We start from the raw sequence: 14,504 nt of genomic DNA on the forward strand, positions 1-14,504 counted from the left end.
ACTGCTTACACTATATATAGCAAATGCATTGATGCACCTATTTAGATGATCTATACTGAAGGCTATACAGGACTTTATAATGTATGTGGCCAATGCTGGATTACCCCCCCCAACCACTGTACAGTCATTCTGCGTACCGGAAGTGAAGGGAAATCCCTTAATACAGGACGGGATTAAATATTTCTATTAATAGCTGCAGCTTTGATGATTTATAATTGAATCAAAGCTCTAATTTCCTTTCTTAACCAGAAAACAACTTCAGAGACAGCTGTCTGATCAGTTGGGAGACCAGAAACATTTCTTGGTTCCAGTCTGCAGCACAGGAGGACAATCCCTTGAAATGTCTGCGCCTTCCCAGCCATGGCAGCTCCTCCCCCTCCCGGCAGCGCACTGACAGCTCGCGGTGCACGCCGGGATGTGTAGTCGGATGGCAGGAGGGGGCGGTGCATGCGGCCGAGTGCCGGCGGGGGGAGCTGCTGAGCTTCGGAGACCCGGAAATAGAGAGGAGGAAGGAAACCTGGCGAAGAGGAGCCGGCAGAGCCCGGAGCGGGGAGGTAAGTGTCACCCCCTGGATACCGCAACTACCTACCGCCGGGTCTGCACTGTGCACCCTTCCAGGAGCTGTGCTGCACAGGAGTCTCCCTTCTGGTGCTGCACCGGTTAATGGCACCATGGAGTAAGTTACAGGAGCCGCCCTCCCCCTCACACCCTCTTTGATATATACCTACCCCTATTTTTTTTTACCACCCCCACCTGTCTGATCTCTACTACCCTCAACAAGACCACCTACCCCCCAGGGGTGGGCACCTGTAGACCTCCAGCTATTGTGGAACTACAAGTCCCATCATGCCTATGGCAGTCAGTCTTGCCATGGGACGTGTAGAGTCACAACAGCTGGAGGGCTGCAGTCCCCCCCCCCCCAATCACCTGTCTTAATCTCTACTACTCCCCCCACCAACATCTACCCCCCCCCACCAACATCTACCCCCCCACCATCACCTATCTAATCCCTATCCCCACCACCTTCATCATCATCTACCCCCCACCATCACCTATCTAATCCCTACTCCCCCCCATCATCATCATCATCATCTACCCCCCCCCCCCCCCCCACCATCACCTGTCTAATCCCTGCTACCATCACCATATACTCCCCACCATCACCTGTCTAACCTGTACTACTCCCATCATCATCATCATCATCATCATCTACTCCGCTCATCACCTGTCTAATCTATACTACATATATCATCACCATCTACCCCCCACCGTCGCCTGTCTAATCTCTGCTACCCCCACCGTCGCCTGTCTAATCCCTGCTACCCCCACCGTCGCCTGTCTAATCCCTCCTACCCCCACCGTCGCCTGTCTAATCCCTCCTACCCCCACCGTCACCATATACCCCCCACCATCACCTGTCTAATCCTTACTACCCCCACAATCATCTACTACCCCCACCATCACCTATCTAATGCCTACTACCCTCACCATCACCAGCTACCCCCATCATCACCTGTCTAAACTTTACTACCATCACCAAATACCCCCCACCATCACCTGTCTAACCTCTACTACCCCATCATCGCCTGTCTCCTCTGTACTACCCCATCATCCTCCTCATCATCATCTACTCCACTTATCACCTGTCTAATCCCTACTACCCCCATCATCACCTGTCTAATCCCTACTACCCCCATCATCACCTGTCTAATCCCTACTACCCCCATCATCACCTGTCTAATCCCTACTACCCCCATCATCACCTGTCTAATCCCTACTACCCCCATCATCACCTGTCTAATCCCTACTACCCCCATCATCACCTGTCTAATCCCTACTACCCCCATCATCACCTGTCTAATCCCTACTACCCCCATCATCACCTGTCTAATCCCTACTACCCCCATCATCACCTGTCTAATCCCTACTACCCCCATCATCACCTGTCTAATCCCTACTACCCCCATCATCACCTGTCTAATCCCTACTACCCCCATCATCACCTTCTCCTCTGTACTATCACCTGTCTCCTCTGTACTACCCCATCATCATCTACTCCACTCTAATCCCTACTACCCCCACCATCACCTCCCTACTACCCCCCTACCAGCACCATCTACCTGCAGCTTCATCTGCACTCCCCCACAATAAAGGGTCACATGATCATCTGTCCTTTCTATACCCCCCCCCCAGTTATCTTTATATTGCTGCAAGTGCCATATGTTGATAATTGCACTTATGACTATATAGATAATTTTGAGTTTTTACAATATTTTTGTGAAAGTTAGTACTCCTCAGGTAACCAATTCATTAGAATTGCTTGTGTTTATTTGATATAGCTGTAAGTAGTATTAATAACATGTTTTTTATTGAAGTTTTGTTTCTGTTTCCACTTGGAGCCTCTTTAGATGTGTGTATGAGTAGAGGATTTTCAAAAAACTTCCCTCCTTTTTAAATATGACAGATGGTCTCTGATTGGTTGCTGCAATTGCTTTTCCTCCAGTTTTTCTTTTGCTTTAGCCAGTCCCACGCCTTGTGTGCCAATTAGTCAGCCATTCACTGCCTGTAATGAGAAATACATTCATTTTCAAACTTGCCCGGGAAATATGACCGCAGCTTTGTAAATGTTTTGTTTGTTTTGGGTAGTACAGTCAATTCTTTGTTCAGCCATTTGATAGAGATATGTATGTGTAATATAAGTGTGTGTGTGTGTGTGTGTGTAATTTAAAAAAAAAATATATATACTCTTCTATCTCAATCTTAGAGCGTCTCTGGTGCTATTTAAAAAAAAAAAAACAAGAATAAGCACAACAAAAAATAAACGCTTTCCTGTTCTACCTGTTCTGTGTTGTCATGAAAAGTTCAGGTTGCTAAAAAAAAAATCTTCAGAGTTATTTGTGGGGCCCCCACCTTTTTCCGACAGAATCTTCAGCACAGCTAAAAAGGAAACTATGCTGAAAGCGTAAATAGGAGAATAGAGCTCCATCTGCTGGTTGGGATTGAAAAAAACATATTTTTTTAATCCCTTTAATAAATCAGCCTTTCCATTAAAGCAGGAGTATGCACACCCTGGTACACCACAAGCTGTCAGTGGTTTCGTTTTTTTTTTTTTTTTTTTTTTTTTTATTATTATTATTATTATTATTATTTATTTATATCTATGTAATATCTTGTGCACAACACTTTCACTTTCCTGCCTTGTACTTTAGCAGTCAGATTAGAGTTGAAAGTGTTTAAAAAACAAACATGTGGCTGTTATCAGTAGATTGCAGGCTGCCTCTTATCTTCTTTTTTTTTTTACGCTGTGCTCATGATTGTTTGTAATGCCGAGTTCTGTCCAGACTGTCATAACTTGTAATAAATAGTGGGACGTCAACCCAGCTACCCCTGCCCTCTACCTGCAGAACAATTTCTCTAAAATCAAGGTATGTTGGAAAATGTGTCCTGTTAGGAGGGCTCATTTAAACCACAAAGCACGCAGATTATTATTATTATTATTATTATTATTCATGATTTATATAGCGCCAACAGTTTACACATCGCTTTACAATGTATAGGGGGGGGGGGGGGGGGACAAAACAATTACAGTACAGTTCAATACAAAAGGTACAGGAGGGCCCGGCTCGTAGAGCTTACATTCTAAGGCCTCTTTCACACCAACGTGCCGTTCAGGCCCGCCTGTCAGTTTTTCAGGCGGACCTGAACGGATGCTCCATAGAGCTCTATGGAGCGTCGGATGTCAGCGGTGACATGTCCGCTGACATCCGACCCGCTCCGATCCGAAAAAGTGTGACGGAGGAAAAAGCTATTTTTCCATCCGTCTGCGGATCGGATCGGATGACGACGGGCACTGCGGTCCGTCGTCATCCGATCTCCCATAGGGGAGAGCGGCGCTGTGACAGGTCCGTCCCTGCACAGTGTGCGGAGACAGACCTGTCATCTCCCTGCTCAGCGGGGATCGGCGGAGTGATCCCCGCTGAGCAAACGGACATCCACGGGGCGGATCAGAACTGAGCAGGGAGATGACAGGTCTGTCTCCGCACACTGTGCAGGGACGGACCTGTCACAGCGCCGCTCTCCCCTATGGGAGATCGGATGACGACGGACCGCAGTGCCCGTCGTCATCCGATCCGATCCGCAGACGGATGGAAAAATAGCTTTTTCCTCCGTCACACTTTTTCGGATCGGAGCGGGTCGGATAGAGCTCTATGGAGCACCCGTTCAGGTCCGCCTGAAAAACTGACAGGCGGGCCTGAACGGGACGTCAGTGTGAAAGGGGCCTAAGGGGATGGGGTGGTGGTACAAAGGGTAATATGCATATTTATGGATATAACACACGTGTGGTATGAGCATACGATGCTATGTGGTGCAGCGCGCTGTTGAATCACATTAAAGTGTTGTCTTGTGTTTTATTTATTTATTTTTTGTATAGATTTGCATAACAGTATGTGCTGCAATGCATTGTGGGATGCCTTACAGCTATCGTACAATTGCAAATTGTTTTTTTTTTTTTTTTTGCAGCGCACACCTATGCACAACATTGGTGTGAACAAAACAGTGTTCATTTCGGTTAAAATATTTTTGCCGACTAAAATATGACTAAAACTGAAAACGATTCTGATGACTAACAACTAAAACTGAAAAGGCCTTTTTAGCTAAAAGACTGACTAACACTAAATCGGAATTTGATGTCAAAATGAACAACTACACAACCACATAAGAATAATTAGGGGGCATCTACTAAGTTGCTGAAAGAAATAAAATGAAGAAAAATACTTGACAGGTCTGTGTCTATCCGGAGCGGACACAGACAGAGCCCGCTGTTCTCTATGGGGCAGACGCATGGAAACGGACTGCATGTCTGTTTTCCATCTGACTGTTATTCAGTCTGATCTGATTTGTCGGACGGATGGCGAACATATCCCCATCCGCCTGTTTTTAGCGGGTTGGATCGGATGCCGACATGTGTCCGCTGACATCCCCCCTGCTCAATAGAGAACAATGTGTGGTCCGATTGGGGCTGCCTGAAAAAAGACAGGTGGATCGGATCGGTTTGCTGGTGTGAAGGGCCTAAATATGTCTGTAGTTTATGTTTAAACCTAAGAGGGGAGAGGGATTAGAATCCCTGTCAGTTTTTATTGCTGTCTGTCCTCACGTTAAGGAGATTCACCTTCTCTATTTGTCCTGTTTTACTCTTAAAATTAAAAGAAAACACCACATTTTGGGTTGTCTCCAAAAAAGTAATAGAGGGGAAATCTTCCAATGGGGGCACTAGTTCCGGTTACCTGGGGGTCCCCAAGGAATTCCCTTAATTTGGAGGGATTTCCTCTCACTTCCTGTTTGGCTATGAGACAGGAAGTGAAGGGAAAACTCTGCAAAGGGACACCGATGAGAACAAAAAAAATAAAAATTCTGAACAGTTATATCCCTCCCTTACTCCATCCAAAATAGGGAAAAAAAAGTTTTGCCTATAGTTCTACTTTAATACCATAAATCAAAACATGTTATTTTATTTATATTTTTTATATAGACCAGAAGTATATAATAAATTTGGCAGTTTAGGAGAAATGCTTAAAGAGGAAGTAAACCCTGATGAGTTTACTTCCTCTTTCATTCCCTGCAAAGCATAATGGACTACTATGCATCACATAGTAGTCCATTATGTGTCACTTACCTGACACAGGAGCCAGCGAAGTCACCGCTGTCCCCTGTAGTCCGGCGCATCCATCTTCTCGGTGGGGTCTCGCAGCTCCGCCGCTGTCATTCGGCGGAGCCGCGATGACGTCACTCCCGCGCATGCGCACGGGAGCCGACACACGCGGCATTTCCGTTTGTTGACGGTGCCGCGCTCGGTGCGCCTGCGCGCCGCTGTCTAGGGCGCATGCGCCGTAGACAGCGGTGCCTGTCTTTGGGCAAATATCTCCTAAACCGTATAGGTTTAGGAGATATTTCTTGGACCTACAGGTAAGCCTTAATCTAGGCTTACCTGTAGGTCAAAGTGTGTTGTAAGGGTTTACAACCACTTTAAAGTGTTACTAAAGCCACAACAGTAAAATCAGGCTGTGTATGCAGTAAAGCATGCTTGTTATACTCACTGTGGAATATAAGGGGTTACCCCTCTGCATCGTGTAAAAAAAGCTGTTTGATCCTGTCTTATTTGATCCTCCCCTTCTTCCACTGTCCCCAATCCATCTCCCCTCTTGGGAGGGCGCATGTGATCAGCACAGGGCCAATCAGCATTGTCCAAACAGAGGGTCAGGCGTCCTGCAGCCCCATAGGACAATCGGGGGAGAATGACATCTCCTACAAGCTTTAACCTCACACTTATAGAAGTCGCAAAACTGCTATATACTGCTGAAGAGAAAAAATAATTGCCAGTTTATATTTACTAAAATATTTGCATTTCCATGCTCTGTGTACTGTTGGAGACCAGATATAGTGAATACAGGGTCCTGGGTTTAGTAACAGTTTAAGGCGTTAAAATTTAACTAAACCCATTCGATTTTAGTACTTTAACCGGTTCCCGACCAGCGCACGACGATGTACGTCGACAGAATGGCACGGGCAGGCATATTGGCGTACAGGTACGTCCAATCTTCAATGCCGCCCTGCCATCGGGAGCGCGCCGCCGGCGGCGCGCTCCCGCGCTGGTCGGGACCCCCGTGAGTCCGGTCGCGGGACCCGCAGACTCGATCGCCGCGGGCATACCCGCGATCGTCTCACGGGACGGCTGAATGGAGGAAATGCCGTACAAACAGCATTTCTCCATTCTGCCTAGCAACTAGTGACGCTGATCTCTGCTCCATGTGATTGGAGCAGAGATCAGTGTTCACTAAATGAAAGCCCAACCCCCCACAGTTAGTAACACACCCCTAGGAACACAACCCCTACACTGCCACCCACTGGTTAACTCCTTCACTGCCAGTGTCATTTACACAGGAATCACTGCATTTATATAGCAGTGATTACTGTATAAATGACAATGGTCCCAAAAATGTGTCAAAAATGCCCGATGGGTCCCCCACAATGTCGCAGTCACAATAAAAATCGCTGATCGTCGCCAATATTTTGTAAACGCTATAACTTTTGCGCAAACCAATCAATAATTGCTTATTGCGATTTTTTTTTTTTTTTTTTTTTTTTTTTTTTTTTTTTCCAAAAATATGTAGAAGAATACGTATTGGCCTAAACTGAGGGAAAAAAAAACATTTTTTTTCCCTATTTTTGGGGGATATTTATTATAACAAAAAGTAAAAAATAATGTGTTTTTTTTTCAAAATTGTCGCTCTATTTTTGTTTATAGCGCCAAAAATAAAAACCGCAGGGGTGATCAAATACCACCAAAAGAAAGCTCTATTTGTGGGAAAAAAAGTACGTCAATTTTGTTTGGGAGCCACGTCGCACGACCGCGCAATTGTCAGTTAAAGCGACACAGTGCCGAATCGCAAAAAGTGGTCTGGTCTTTGACCAGCAAAATGGTCCGGTCTGTAAGTGGTTAAAATACAACTAAAACAATTCAGTGACCAAAAGACTATGACTAAAACCTAAATCGAACACTGGAATGGAAGCCGTAGGACAAATGGAAGGCTGTCCTTGCATTAAACCTCATTCTTGCGCTGGGACTGCATTTGGCATTGCTACCCAACACTGCTGACATGGAAAAGCCCTTAGGGCAAAACTTACAGAAAGTAATTATATTTATTCACAAAGATTTTTTTTCTCTTCAATTGGTTGCACAATAAAACTGACGGCTCGTCCACATGCAGAGCCTATAAGACATATGAAGTGTACAGGGCTTTGAAAAAGTATTCACACCTCTTGTAATTTTCCACATATTGTCATGTTACAACTAAAAATGTAAATGTATTTTATTGGGATTTTATGTGATCGATCAACACAAAGTGGCTCATAATTGTAAAGTGGAAGGAAAATCATAAATGGTTTTCAAGTTTTTTTTTTTAATTTATTTTTTTACAAATAAACATCTGTAAAGTGTGGCGTGCATTTGTATTCAGCCCCCTTTTACTCTGATACCCCTAACTAAAATCTAATGGAACCAATTGCCTTCAGAAGTCTCCTAATTAGTAAATAGTCCACTTGTGTGTAATTTAAGCTCAGTATAAATACAGTTGTTCTGTGAAGCCCTCAGAGGTTTGTTGGAGAACCTTTAGTGAACAAACAGCACCATGAAGGTCAAGGAACACACCAGACAGGTCAGAGATAAAGTTGTGAAGTTTAAAGCAGGGTTAAGTTATATTAAAAAATAAAAATAAAAAAATGATCCCAAGCTTTGAACACAGAGCATTGTTCAATCCATCATCCAAAAATGGAAAGAGTATGGCACAACTGCAAACCTACCAAGACATGGCCGTCCATCTAAACTGACAGGCCGGGCAAGGAGAGCATTAATCAGAGAAGCAGCAAAGAGGCCCATGGTAACTCTGGAGGAGCTGCAGAGATCCACAGCTCAGGGGGGAGAATCTGTCCACAGGACAAATATTATGCCTTGTACACACAGTCGGAGATTCAGACGGAATGTGTCCCATCGGACTGTTTCCGTCGGAATATCCGACGGACCAACTTTTCCAAGTTGCCGGTAAAATTTTCCGACAAAATGCTCCGATCGGACATACTCCGATCATGTGTAGTCTACTCCGACGGACAAAGTGCCACGCATGCTCAGATCAACTTCTTAGACCAAAGCTATTGGCTACTAGCCTGAACGTAGTCCCGTCGTAATGAAATAACGTCGTCACGTTATGTACAATCGGATTTTCAGACAACTTAGTCCAACCGTGTGTATGCAACATCACTCCCGGAATTAATCCGTCGGATTTGGTTGTCGCAATCTCCGACCGTGTGTACAAGGGCTTAGTCGTGCTCTCCACAAATCTGGCCTTTATGGAAGAGTGGCAAGAAGAAAGCCATCATTGAAAGAAAGCCATAAGAATTCTAGGGCTACAACTAATCATTATTTTCATAATCGATTAGTTGGCCGATTTATTGTTTCTATTAATCGGTTAATAATCTTAAGAAAAAGTGTGGTGTATAATTTAGTTAATATGTAAAGTTTAAAAAAAAAAGCAATTTATTCTTAAATATCTCTGTATGCAGTAGTAAAAAAAAAAACGATATGGTAAGTATACTGTATACACTATTAAAGCAGATATACTGTATATAATATTAAAGGGTGAATCTGGTAAATATCAGACTCAAAGATCAAATCTTTTCTAAATACCCAACGGCTGAAAAAAGCACAGATATGAACGTGTCCCATAGGAAACCATGTAAATGAACTGTAGTGCATTTCTGCAAAAAGCACCAATAAACACATAGATGTGAACCAGGCCTAAGACGTTTAGTAACCTAATGGGGTTAAAAAACTAAAATGAGCCCTTTTTATAGTACAAAAAAAGCAGATAATCACAACTGTAAGGCCGCGTACACACGGGCGGACTGTCCGCCCAACTAGGTTCGTCAAACAGTTTGACAAACAGTCCGTTCAAAATTAGCATGAACGGACTTGACCACACACGACGAACGAACAGTCCGCTGAAAACGATGACGTGAACGGCACGTACGACGAAACGAGAAATTCGAAGTCCAATACACTGCAATGCAACCTTCGGCGTGTAAATCCTTTCTGAGCATGCGCGGAACTTAGTTTGACGAACAAGCCTACACACGAGCGGACTGTCCGCTCAAACCAAGTTTCAGCGGAAATTCTGAAAAACTTTGTTCGTCAGACTGTCCGCTGAAGCCCACACACGAGCGGACTGTCCGCTGAAACACTGTTCAGCGGACAAAGTTGGGCGAACAGTCCGCCCGTGTGTACGCGGCCTAAGGGGTTCATTTTTATTTAATTTTTTACTGTAAAACTATGAAAGTAATATTTACAATAGCGATTATTTGCTGTTTTTGTACTATAAAGGGCTTGTTTAATTTTTTTAACCCCGTTATGTTACTGGCTGATTTAATCGATTATGAAAATAGTAATCTCATAATCGATTAGTTTCAGCCCTAAAGAATTCCCATTTGCAGTTTGCGAGAAGTCATATGGGGGACACAGCAAACATGTGGAAGAAGGTGCTCTGGTCAGATGAGACCAAAATTTAATGTTTTCGCCTAAAAGCAAAAGGCTATATGTGGCGGAAAATTATCACTGCGCACCCTGAACACACCATCCCCACCGTGAAACATGGTGGTGGCAGCCTCATGTTGTGGGGATGCTTTTCCTCAGCAGGGACAGGGAATCTGGTCAGAGTTGATGGGAAGATGGATGGAGCCAAATACAGGGCAATCTTGGACATAAAACTGTTATGCCGGCCATACACGGTTCGAATTTTGAAAGAATTTTCTTTCGAAAATCGTATCTAAGAATTTTCGTATGAATTTCGCACCATTAGTGGGCTGCAGCAACAGCCGATTTTTGTTCAGAAATAAAATTTGAGGAATCGGACATGTTGGAAATTTTTAGAAAAATGAACGATTTTCTAATCTGATGGGAGAATCGTGCGAGAAATGTAATAAGAAAAGAAAATGTACGGAGAGAAAAGAAGATTCCCAGCCAAGAAAATTCTTTTCTGTAGCAACATGAGGTGAAATTGAAGGCTAGGTCGGCCGAATTTCAAAAATCAATGGTGGCATCATCGGATCACAAAAAAAACGAATTTTCTGATTTTGAAAAGAAAATTTGTTCGAAATTCGACCGTGTATGGCCTGCATTAGTCTGCAGAAGACTTGAGACTGGGCCGGAGATTAATCTTCCAGCAGGAAAATTACCCTAAATATACAGCCAGAGCTACAATGGAATGGTTTAGATCAAAGTATATTCATGTGTTAGAATGGCCCAGTTACAGCCCAGACCTAAATCCAATTGAGAATCTGTCGCAAAACTTGAAAATTGCTGTTCAGACGCTCTCCATCCAATCTGACAGAGCTTGAGCTGTTTTGCAAAGAAGAATGGGCAAAAATGTCACTCTCTAGATGTGCAAAGCTGGTAGAGACGTCCCCAAAAAGACTTGCAGCTGTAATTGCAATGAAAGGTGGTTCTACAAAGTATTGACTCCGGGGGGCTGAATACAAATGTACCCCACACTTTTCACATATTTATTTGTAAAAAAAAAAAAAACAATTGAAAACCATTGATCATTTTCCTTCCACTTCACAATTATGTGCCACTTTGTGTTGGTCCATCACATAAAATCCCAATAAAATACATTTACGTTTTTGGTTGTAACATGACAAAATGTGGAACATTTCAATGGGGTATGAATACTTTTTCAAAGCACTGTATGTATAATAAGCAGAGTCACATGATGAGTTGGCTTATCACATGATCTGTTACTTGAGCCTAAGGGCAGGTTTCATATTGAGGCAAGGGTCACACATTACTGTTCATGTGCTTGCCCTGCCTTAAGGTGTGTACACACTATAAGAAAACTGGGCAAACGGTCGTCTGATTTTTCTTGATGTTTCACAGCAGGTTGGAACTGTAGATTAAAATAATGTACAAAATTCTCGCCTGAGAGAGGCTTTTTTTTTTTTTTTTTTTTTTTTTTTTTTTAATTGCGCAGTCTTTCGACTCATCTGATTTTTCTCGTATAAAAACCGTACACAATAAACAAAAATATTTTTGTCCTGTCCACGTATGAGGGAAATTTTGGGGGTTTGCCCCTTCAGAAATTTTTGTTTGGAAAGTCTGAATTGGATGTTGAAAGTTGTGACAGCACTATACGAAAATTGAACGATCGTGCCTCGTATGAAATTTTTCTTCCGATGTGTGTGTTTCCACAATTTGACAGGTGAGCAAAGCCCAGCTGATTGTTATTTGTAGTTTAGGATGCTTCCTCTCTGCATCTGAAAGGCTTGTTGGATTTGCTTATGAAGTGTAATGCCGCGTACACACGATCGCAATTGTGGTCGGAAAAAGGTCCGATGTTTTCCCAACGGAATTCCGCTCAAGCTGTCTTGCCTACACACGGTCACACCAAATTCTGACCACCAAGAATGAGGTGACGTACAACACGTACGACGGGACTAGAAAAAGGAAATTCAATAGCCAGTAGCCAATAGCTTCCGTCTCGTAGTTGAATCTGAGCATGCGTGAGTTTTTGCGCGTTGGAATTGCATACACATGATCGGAATTTCCGTTGGGGAAAATGGAGAACATGCTCTCACGTTTTTTTGCTGGTGGGAATTCGGCCAGCTAAATTCCGATGGAGCCTACACACGCTCGCATTTTCCGATGAAAAGCTCTCATCGGTCTTTTGCTGGCCAAAGTTCCGATCGCATGTACGCGGCATTCGGGTTATTCACATGGGCGGTCATTGGTGAGAATCAGCTGAACAGAGAAACCCATTTGGACGTAATACATAATACCAAAATTTCAATTTGGTGCACCTCTAGTTGCAAGTAGGGGAGAGGTAGGCCAACCTAGACGAGAAGTGTGGTAGTGGCAACAAGTACCTGATAGAAGAAAAAAAAACATATTAGAGGAGATGTGGATTAGCAGTGCTTTCAGTTTTGACCTGTTGCCTACCCTCCTGCATATATGTACTGCGGGGTGGTGGCTCCTACAGACAAAATTACTTACCTGTAAGTGATTTTTACTTCTGGGTTTGCGGTGCGCCAGCGGCCAGCTTCCGCTGTGATTGGACACAGAACACAGCAGATCACCGTTCTGTGAGAACAGAAGACAGAGATCCTGTGTTTCTGCTAAACAGGAACACTGATCTCTGTCTTCCCATAGTATAAGCATCCCCCACACAGTTAGAAACCACTCCCTAGGGACACGTTTAACCCATTGATTGCCCCTGATATTAACCCCATTCTCTGCCAGTGTCAGTACAGTAACAGTGCATATTTTTTAGCACTGATCCCCAAAAAGTGTCACTTGGGGTCCGATTTAACTGCCGCTATAAGCCACTGATTGCTGCCAATACCAGTAAAGAAAAAAATTAAAATAAATAAAAATTCCATAAAAATACCCCATGTTTTGTAAATGCCATAACTTTTTTTTTTTGCTCAAATCAATATACACTTCTTAGGATTTTTTTTTTTTTTTTTTTAACCAAACACCTGTAACAGAATACACATTAACTGATAAAAAAAAAAGGAAGACTTTTAATTTTTTTTTATTGGATGGGTTTTTATAGCCGAAAGTATAAAAAAATATATATATTTTATAGTGTGTGTGTGTGTGTGTGTGTGTGTATATTATTAGATTGGTGTATTTGATCATCACCTGTAGTTTTTATTTTTTGCACTATAAACAAACCGACAAGTTTGAAATTATATATTTCAATTTCAAACATGTTGGTGTATTTTGTTTATAGTGCAAAAAATGAAAACCGCAGAGGTGATCAAATGCCACCAAAAGAAAGCTCTATTTGTGGGGGGAGGATAATAATTTTTATTTGGCTATAATGTTGACCACACAATTGTCAGTTAAATTAACACAGTGCCATATTGAAAAAAATGGCCTGGTCATGTGGGGGGGGGGGGGGGGTAAATCTTCCAGAGCTGAAGTGGTGAAAGTCCATGCTAAAGAAGAACCCTCATTTATTATTTCTCCAGTGTTCTGTCCGCCAGGACAAGCAGCAAGAAGAGGATTGCAGAGGGAGACGAGTACAGTTATCAAGCAGCCGTCTCCTTGCTAGCTACGTTGTTGAATGGCAGTCGGTGGGAGGGGGGAGATGGGGGTCACTATATCTGACTTTGTAGCCAGGCTTGCAAAGCGTGAGGAAACAAAGTCCTACATGTACTGTGCTCTCTGGGGAACAGAACACTGAATAAAATGGAAGTTCTTCTTTATATTTAAGTGTTGATAATTTGAATGACATTCAGCTTCTGTATTTCTAAAGCAGGCTTGAAAAATGAAATTGGGCCCCCGATGGGCAATCTGGAGGGATATGTTGGTCTTTCTGTAAGTGTCTTTAGCCTCCGACTCATGACTGTTCTGTATATTGAAGGCATAGAATCGCACAACGCTGTGTTCCCGGGTATTATGCGAAGGAAGAAAAGGTGACTACAGCAGAGCTGGGAGAAATGGCCAGACACAAAATCTAGCATTGATTTGAAGAGGTGTTTTTTGTTTGCTGGGATGAATAGATGGGAGACGCAGGCACAGGATATACACTATGGGGGCATAAGATGGCTATGACGTTTTCTTGAGAACAGAAGATGTTCTGGGCCCATGCACAATTAAGTGTTCCTTTGTGCACACATTGGGGAGCGTTATGGCTGATTTTAAAGTGGTTGTAAAATCAGAATTTTTTTTTTTTTTTTTTTTACCTTTAATGCGCTCTATGCCTTCTGATCTGAACAACTTTCAATTAAATACATTCTTCAATAGCCACAAAGGGTATAAATCCACTCCTGGTGTTCCAAATGCCTTTGCAAGCCCAGATATTACTTTGCAAAGTAGTAGTGACATCATCACTGTGCCATTGGCCTGTGCAAACAACACTGGAAGTACTGTGGGAAAGGCCCAGCAGACTCCA

General features: G+C 43.2%; 1 protein-coding gene across 2 annotated transcripts in view; it reads left to right on the forward strand.

Annotated features, from left to right (window-relative positions):
* Positions 1–446: 446 nt before the first annotated feature.
* CAPN15 (calpain 15) overlaps positions 447–14,504 on the forward strand; it is a 121,624-nt gene continuing 107,566 nt past the window's right edge. Inside the window, exon 1 of one of the 2 annotated variants that reach the window (XM_077449306.1) lies at positions 447–554. Coding sequence is in view for 1 of the 2 variants with exons in the window: in XM_077449305.1 (XP_077305431.1) it covers positions 672–676 (5 nt within the window). In the remaining variant the exon portion in view is untranslated. Of the gene's footprint in view, positions 677–14,504 lie in introns of both variants that reach the window. The other variant, XM_077449305.1, reaches the window with a different exon arrangement.

The sequence above is a fragment of the Lithobates pipiens genome, unplaced genomic scaffold (genome assembly GCF_037356315.1).
Source record: "Lithobates pipiens isolate NorthernLeopardFrog02 unplaced genomic scaffold, aLitPip1_a1.2 Scaffold_22, whole genome shotgun sequence".
Classification (NCBI taxonomy): Eukaryota; Metazoa; Chordata; class Amphibia; order Anura; family Ranidae; genus Lithobates; species Lithobates pipiens.